Source organism: Neolamprologus brichardi, chromosome 6 (assembly GCF_056152115.1).
Source record: "Neolamprologus brichardi isolate AB-2024 chromosome 6, ASM5615211v1, whole genome shotgun sequence".
NCBI classification, from domain to species: Eukaryota; Metazoa; Chordata; class Actinopteri; order Cichliformes; family Cichlidae; genus Neolamprologus; species Neolamprologus brichardi.
Genome location: NC_142109.1, coordinates 29,899,415 through 29,908,448, shown reverse-complemented (window position 1 = coordinate 29,908,448; position 9,034 = coordinate 29,899,415). Strand labels below are relative to the sequence as shown.

At 39.9% G+C, this 9,034-nt stretch overlaps 1 protein-coding gene across 3 annotated transcripts in view; it reads right to left on the bottom strand.

Moving 5' to 3' along the window:
• Nucleotides 1-3,668: 3,668 nt before the first annotated feature.
• Nucleotides 3,669-9,034, bottom strand: part of grk4 (G protein-coupled receptor kinase 4) — a 49,793-nt gene continuing 44,427 nt past the window's right edge. For 2 of the 3 annotated variants that reach the window (XM_087842071.1, XM_035907648.2), the window contains 2 exons: nt 8,117-8,248; nt 3,669-6,891 (listed from right to left, as the gene is read on the bottom strand). In XM_087842071.1, the coding sequence (XP_087698197.1) occupies nt 6,835-6,891; nt 8,117-8,248 (189 nt within the window). In that variant the 3' untranslated portion in view covers nt 3,669-6,834. Of the gene's footprint in view, nt 6,892-8,070; nt 8,249-9,034 lie in introns of all 3 variants that reach the window. The other variant, XM_087842073.1, reaches the window with a different exon arrangement.

Here is a 9,034-nt window from a genome sequence, read left to right as displayed (position 1 = left end):
TCAGCAGCCAATCAGAGTCCGGATTTTTGTTGAGTGGCTTTAGAAAGAACCAATACGACGCTGTGATTTTTTTCTTTTGTTGTTATTGTTGCAGTCACGAGACCGCTGAAATCTGGAGTGCAGGACAGATTTGTTCAAGTGTAATTTACAAGTATTGACTTTAGTGTGTGCGCTGATAACAGTGGGTGTCAACTGATACGAGAGCGTAGGAAGGAAAAACAAGTGCACAGAACCCAGCCCCTCCTGACACGATCATTTATTCATTTGTTAGTGCTATGATCTCTGACAAATTGGAAGACGCAGGTAATGAATGGAGCAAAGGTAGGTCTAACGGCATAAACTTTAAGGATTTCGTTTCTTTTTTATTATTATTATTTTTTTCAGATCAAACTAATTGCAATATTAGACAAACATAACCCAAATGAATTCAAAATGCTGTTTAAATGATTATTTCATTTATTAAGGGAGGAAAAGCCACCCAAATCTACCTGATCCCTAAACCTAATAACTGATTGTGCCTCCTTTGGCCGCATCAACTACAGTCAAGCATTTATTGGGATAATTGCTAATGCGTCTTTCACAGTGCTATGGAGGAATTATGGCCCACTCTTCTTTGCAGAATTGTTTTAATTCAGCCATATTGAAGGGTTTTTTGTTTTGTTTTTTAGCGTGAGCGACCTGTTTAAGGTCATGCCAAAGCATTTCAATTGGATTTGAGTCCAGACTAATTCAGGATTGTCTTGTAGAGAGCAGAGAGCAGGTCCTGAAGTAGCAAAGCAGGCCCAGACCATCATACTACCACTACTTTAGAATTTATTCTAATAGGCACCAAATCAAAACTGACTAAAGTTCCAACCAGAAGTCTTTCATTATCCAGTGATAACTGTGTTGGCACACCTTCCCCTCTGGTTAAGAGTCTTGGTGTCATCCTCGACAGCACTCTTTCCTTCACGGCACATATAAATAATATCACTCAGTCTTCTTATTTTCATCTTCATTATATTAACCGCCTTCGTCCTTCGATCACTCCAAACAGTACCGCCATACTTGTCAATGCTTTTGTTCCATCTCATTTAGATTACTGTAAGTGTGTGTCTGACAAAGTAATCAGCAACACAGAGGCACCACAAGGGACTGTCCTCTCCCACTTCCTCTTCACCCTCTACACCACAGACTTCAGCCACTGCACAGAGACGTGCCATATTCCGAAGTTTTCTGATGACTCTGCAGTGGTTGGGTGCATCAGCAGGGATGATGAGACAGAGTACTGGGCTGTGGTCGACTCCTTTGTCACGTGGTGTGAGCAGAATCATCTTCTGCTCAACATGGCAAAGACCAAGGAAGTGATCGTGAACTTCAGGAAGACCAGGAAACACTTGACCCCTGTTTCAATCCAGGGGGTCAGCGTTGACATTGTGGATGACTATAAATACCTCGGAGTATAAATTGACAATAAACTGGACTGGGCTAAAAACACCACAACACTTTACAGAAAGGGCCAGAGTCATCTCTATTTTTTGAGGCGACTGAGGTCCTTCAACATCTGCCGGATAATGCTAAGGATTTTCTACGAGTCTGTTGTGGCCAGTGCAATTCTCTACGCCATTGCATGCTGGAGGAGCAGGCTGAGGGTCGCAGATGCCAACAGACTCAATAAACTGATCCGTAAGGCCAGTAATGTTATGGGGATGGAGCTGGACTCCCTTAAGGTGGTGTCGGAGAGGCGGATGTTGTCCAAAATAAAGACAATGTTGGATAATACCTCCCACCCACTCCATGACATGCTGGTCAGTCACAGGAGCACGTTCAGTGAGAGACTGAGATTACCAAAAAGCACCACTGAACGACACAGAACAAATCATTTCTGCCTGTGTCCATCTCTCTGTACAACTCCTCCACTTAACACACTGTATACCGCAATAGTTGATCTGATATCCTCGTGTCGGTGTTGTTCCCACATCATCATAATAAATGTTTTTGCATTTATTATGTATTGTATTGTCTGTCTTTGTTACTGTTTATACTGGAGCACTGTAACCAAAATAATTTCCCCTAAGGATCAATAAAGTATTCTGGTTCTGATTCTCTATGGTCTGCCTCATAAATCTCTCCATAAATTGCAGTTAGTTCAAAATACAGCTGCTTGTATTATATTCCGAACTAGATCTACTAAACATGTAAAAGCTATTCTTAAACAGCTCCATTGGCTCTGTGTCAATCTTAAGATCCTGCTTCTTACTTTCAAAGCGCCTCATAAACTTGCTCAACTATATTTATCTAATCTTCTCCATATGTACTCACCCCCTTGTACACTCCACTCTTCTTCAGCTTCCCTTCTACCTGTTCCACCTGCTTGCCTGACTTCCATGGAGCTCAGAGCTTTTAGTTGTTCTGCCCCAAGACATTGGAATGCACTTCCACCAGCTCTCTGACCTACAAACTCTCTCTCCACTTTAAAACCCATCTATTCAAAATTGCATACCCTTCATCGTGGTTCCGTCTTAGTCTATCTTTTTTTACCTTGTTTAGCTTTTATACCTTTTTTTTTGTACTCATGTAAGGTGACCCTGAGGGTCTTTAAAGGCACCTATAATCAAATAAAATGTATTATTATTATTATTATTACTATGTTTGATTGCTGCTCTTTTTATAAACCTTTGTGTTCTTTCAGTCAGCAGTGGTTTTCCCTTCAGAATTCTCCCATAGGTGCCATTTTTGCTCAGTCTCTTTTTTTACTGTTGAATCATGAACACCTTAGCTGAGGCAAATTAATCCTGCTGTTCTTTAGATGTTGTTCTGGGTTTTTTTGGTGACCTTCTGGATAAGTTGTCAATGAGTTCTTGGAGTAATTTTGGTAGTCGCATCACTACTGGGAATGTTCACCACTCTTCTAAGTTTTCTCCATTTGTGGATAATGGCTCTCACCTTGGTTAGAAATGGTTATGTAACCCTTTCCAGACTGACAGATGTCAGTGACTTTGCTCCTTAATTGTTCTTGAGTTCCTTTAGATTGAAGCACAATGTGTTGCTTTTTGCAATCTTTCTGTCTACTTCAGATTAGTTTTTATTTACATGATTTCCTGATTAAGAAGGCTGTGATTTAGCAAGGGTAGCATTACCTTTCCACATATGGAGCGTGATGGCAAAATGCAAACTGCAAACTCAGTTTTGCTGCTAACACAACTTTGGCTCTTTGCAAGCATCTCAGCAGACAGCATTCTAACGCTTAGATAGCCAACAACCCAGAGTGATGTTAAAGCTGATTGAATACTGACCAAAGCCCCAGATATGCTGCTTAGTGATGGTGATGACTTTCAAAGCAGAGCCAATGAGAATTGATAAGGATTTTTAATCCATAAGTGATATCGATAATGGAATTGCTAAATTCTTATGAATTCCCATCCCTAGCTTCATCATGCCTTTAAAATGAAATCATTTAAAAATTGATTTTGTAATTGCCCGGGTTATCTTTGTCTTACATTAAAATTTGATGAATGCTGAAACATCTAAGGGTGACAAATATGCAAAAAATAAGAAAAGAGGAAGGGGGGGGGGGTACTTCCCCCCCCCCCAGCACTAGATCATTACATTTTATACTCTTCCAATCAATGGCCTTTTATTCACAGTAATAAAACAAAAAACACAGATCAAATAAGTCAAGACACAAGTATTTTTATACAAATGGCAGTGTATTATTTCATAATTACAAATGTCAGATATGGTACAACAACCAGTGATACAACTTGTACAAGAATTAACAATGACTGCAGTGGTTGAACGACATGACTGTACAGATACAAAATAAAGAAGAAAAATCAAGAAGTCCCAGGCCGAGTTTGAAAACCCATAATCCATCCATCATTTCTCCCTTTCTCGAAAATATTACTTAACTGACAAATCTGGACAAAAGAACGTGAAACCCCGCAAAACCTCCCAGCCCGTGTCGGTGGTCATCCCAAAGCTAGACTTGAGTAAACTAAATAACTTGCGCTTCGAAACGTCGCTGGTGAGTGCCATCCCAGTGTTCGGGAAGTGGCTTGACTCACCATCAGAGTCTTGGAGGAAAGGCAGAAGAGAAGGAATGCGCTTTATGAATTCAAAGACTCAGCTGGTCGCCTTGCGATTCATAAAGATGTCCTCAGATACCAGTGAGATATGTTGGCACTAGAAGGTCATAATTTACATATACAAGGAACCTGAAGTATTACAAACTGATACATGCTTGAGTAATAAAACATATGCATTTTTCTAAACAGGCATTACAATGCACTTAGTGCGGACATTCAAAACTGTTGAGCTGTTTAAAGTTCCTTTACGCAAAGGAACTTCTCTAAGAATGGACGGAAGGATAAAGAGGCTGAAAAAAGGCAGGATGTCAAAAATTAACTTGGTTATTGGCACATTTAATAAAGGCTGTCAGTCTTTCTCTACTAAATTCTTCAGATAACAAAGAAATTCTAATTTAGTTTATGTTGCTTTTGGTATCACTGGCAAAAAAACAAACAAAATAAAAACAAACCAACAAAAGGTTAAAGACACTTTTCCCATAGTCATTGTCAAAACACACCATTAGTGCAATGGAACGAAAAACAGAATTTCTTCACTGCTATATGGAAGGTGTAAGAGTAAAGATGGTCAAAACAATGATAGAGTCATGGGTGGTGAACACAGTTTAGTTTCCTTGTGAGAATGAGTGAATCAGTTACATGTTAGAAATACATAATTTACAAGGTTTTTGAGGCTAAAGAGCTAAAAGGCTAAAATCTACAGAGGCAAGCAAAATCAGCTTCAAATGTGCCTGAGAGCAACAACAAACGAAATAAAGACACTAAGAAACTCAATGACAAGAAGCCAGCGACAGCTAGATGCACCCATCTGATTCCTGATAATGGAATGTGCAACAGGGGACAAACTCTTCGAATAAGCCACTTCTCCAAATTAGGTAATTACATAGGGGACCCTATATGTGTGCCACTTTAAATGTATACAGTTTCAAAAGTGTTAGGAATTGACTCAAGCTCCTACATGATTCTGAAGCGCTGTATTGACAAAATGCAGACTTTGCTTTTCTGTAGAAAAAAAAATCGATTAATCATTTAGGTTATACACATAAAACTAACATGTGCAGGTGGGGTATTCACAGCATTAAAAACAGAAGGTGGAAGTAAACAGCAACTGCCTCCAAAGCTAAATTCATAAAATGGGTCTGAAATGCCTCAGAAAAAAACAAATGGCGAACATGTTTTTTTATATATAAATGGGGAAAGTAAAGAAAATGTATTTGCTCTTGGCTGATTAACTTGGAAGAAAACGGGGCTGTAGGAAAATGTAAAACAATCTTGTTTCTGCAATTCAGAACTCAACTGATTGTTAATTTCTCGGCATCTGCGCACATGAGCAACTCTCTCAGGTCATTCCTGAGAGAGCAACATCCAAGCTCTGAATATAGTAGTCAAAGGTGCCCATCATCAGTAACAAATTCTACATGTATCTCAAACAGTTATAGCTAGGGAGGATAAATGGAGGCCAACTAGCGATCAGCTAAGCACAAAGGCCAAAGATGGCTGACATCTGAACCAGCGGATCAAGCCCAAGAGTTTTTGTTGTTGTTGTCGTTTCTTTTTTCTTTTTTAAAGAAGCAGTTGTCAGCTGCAGGCCAGGTCTATGTTACATTTCCAACATCGCCTCCTTTATCATCTGTCTTCCTGTTCCAACTCAGTCAAATGTGTCCAAACACCCAGAGGCTTTCTGGTCTGCTTAAAACAATATGCATGCTAAACAATTCAAAACAACTGGACACAGTCAGAAAAGGAAATAAAAGCCAGAGAACACAGCAAAGAAAAGACGAGGAATAGAGATAAATCACCCCAAAAATATTCAACCTAAGTGAATAATGTAACAGACTTTTACTCAACAGCTGTGCATCTAAAAATGAATGTTCTGAGCTTTTGCAGCTCATGAAAAAAAGATTTCTAGAGAGGTCCAGTAATGATGGGGATCAGGCTTCATGTTACTGCAAATGGCCTCCACCATATCATATTTACTATTTAACTCTTACACGTGCTAAATTAACCACAATTAGGAGTAAACTCGCCACCTCTGCTAGAACTGGGTCGGTACAGGCACCTAGAAGACAGTTCACTACACGGCCACCTGCATAACTGGGCTGAAGAGAGGGATCAGATTACCTAAACCAATTTAAATACACAGGGGCAGTAAGTCCTTGAAACAGACAGGAAAAGTTAAGCAGTGTGGCATTAACACAGCGACGGTAGTCTAGATTCATTTTTAACCCCGTTTCATTAGAATCTACACACTTCATTTAGAACTACCTGAGCCTTGAGGCATTTGGAGGCTAGGGTTAGTTTGAAACCAGGCAGAGCTGATGTACTAAAAACATGTCACGCTGGCCAAATCAAAGACAAAATTACAGCTCACAAGAAAACAAAAAGGCCTTATGCTACATTGAGAAAATAAAAAGACTACTGGTACTGTGCTTCTTAAAAACAAAACAAAAAAAAGCTCCCCAACACACTTTATCCATACTCATTCCAAAAGAAAACAAAAAAGGAAATAAAAATGTAAATGTATGCATTCAAGTGGTACTTTTATGGCTTTTTGTACAATACAACCTTTAGTGAAAATATACATCTAGACATAAATTCAAGTACAAATGTACAAAATCTTTAAACTCATACTTTTTTCTTTAATTATAATACACTTTTAATACAGCTCATAAATACAGGTCAACATTCACTGAGTTCCTAAGATTTGCGCTCGGTTGGAGTTTGTGGAGAAGTTCTGCGGCGGAAGGGTGCAGGTGAAGGGAGTGGTTTAAAGTCGCGAGGGCCCTTCAGTCTCGTCATCGCTGTAACTGCCCTCAAAACAGATCTGGGAAGGAGTAAAAGTGAGGATATATCACTAACATTGGAAACCTGCATCGCTGCACCGGCTCACATGTGCAAGATGATGTCACCCTTGCCTGTAACCCTCACTTAACCACATTAGATGTGGTTTTTCGGTAGGGCCAAAGCTGGAATTAGTAAAATACTCAACTGCAAGCGAGTTAGAAGATGACACACTGAAAGACGTGCAATTCAACGTATCCATAATAACCAGAATAGCAAGTGTAAATGTGTGCTGTTAAAGCACAAGCTCTCTCTTAAGATGTGAGCAGGCATCCTTTACTGCAAAGAGATGGCTGATCTTTGACTGATGTTCATTTTCTGAATCCAAGAGGGACCAGAGAACAGTGTCTGCAGTCTTCATCTCAGTCTTCTATGATCCTGACAGCTTCCACTAATAAGATAAGTTGGTCTGGAAGTAACCTGAAAGTCTAAAACAGGTCAGGAAGGAAAAATAAATCTGTAACTCTCATTCTCCTTATTATCTCTCATGTTCAGTGCAGCTACTTTTCCACATAAGGCCAGGCATATTTGGATGACTTTTTTCCCCATGATTTAAAACCAGAATTTTTGTATTTACTCTTGTTAAAATTTGTTTGATAACCTGAAACACCCAAGTGTGATGAATATACAAAAAAACAACAACCCCAGAAGACATCAGGAAGGGCGCAAATACTTTTTCTTGGCATGATACACTATATGCACACAATATTGCCCCACCTAAACCATGGAACCCTAAATGGCAGTAAGGGCTCACGTATCGTCTTATTCAAATCTCTGGGATCAAACAGAAGTTGTGACAAAAAAGGTAGGAATCTGTGTGAAATTACAAGAATTCAAGGGAAGTTTAAAGCACAATATAAGGTCCAGTAATAACAAACAGGAGGGACATAGTGAAAATACCCTGTAAGCTGAACAATCCTGCAAACAAACATGGTGTTAGAATCATTTATCATCACTGAATTTACATCACTATTAGTACATCCCCTAAGCACAAATCACCCCTTAAGAATGTGCAAAGCGTTTAGTGAGGAAGGGTTACACAGAGAAGACGGGCCTTATTCAAACAAAGTTTCACAGCTTAGAGATAATATTTCGACATGCTGAGTTTGGATAAGGCCTTGGGAAAAAAAAGAAGCAAGGAAAGTAGGAAGAAAGGAAGTACCTTAGCCCCCACCCCCTCGCACAGTTGCCGGAGCACTAGCACTTGCCTCTCTTCTGAACAGGCGGTAGAAGAAGCCTCTCTTTGGTGGAGGGTTAGGCCGGTTCATGTCCAGGTCTGGGCACAGTGTCCCGTCTGTCTCGTAAACGTTGATTTCTTTGAAGCACTCCATCTCGATCATCTACACACACAAAGAGAGTGTAAGAAATTAAACCTCAAACAGGTAGAAATTAGTCTGCTGCAAGGAATCTTTTGTCTTTTGAGATGCCCCCTGCTAATAAACACACACATAAAAATAAATATGATGAGCATTTTGAAAATAAAGTCTAAATTTCAAGGTTAAAGCCAAAAATGTATTTTGAAAAAAGGGGAAATGTGGAGATTATCGTTGTTGTTTCAAGACAAGCTGCCATGTTTGCTATACCCTTTACAAAACGCAATGTTTAGAGCACCTAGTTAAACAAATTGATTGGTCGTCTTGTGATATAAAATACATCCGCTTTATTGCACGAAGGTGAAACCATCGATAACCTTGCATCTGTAAATTGTCAGCCCTTTCCTTTTGTCCGCTCTTTCAGGTTGTGTGTTTGTCCGTCTGACCAGGTGCAGCTTTTTGCACCATCTTTTCATCGTCCTCATATTTATCACCACACTTTATGTGCTAAAAGAGAAATCATTTCTTTCTTGGTTACAAGAAAGAGATCGTGGCTCAAGAGTTGGGAGTTCCGTCTTGTAATCGGAAGGTTGCTGGTTCGAGCCCCGGCTCGGACAGTCTCGGTCGTTGTGTCCTTGGGCAAGACACTTCACCTACCGCCTACTGGTGTTGGCCAGAAGGGCCGATGGCGTGATATGGCAGCCTCAGGGGAGCTGTGGCTACAACTGTAGCTTGCCTCCACCAATGTGTGAATGTGTGTGTGAATGGGTGGATGAGTGGATGTATAAAGCGCTTTGGGGGGACTAGTAAAAG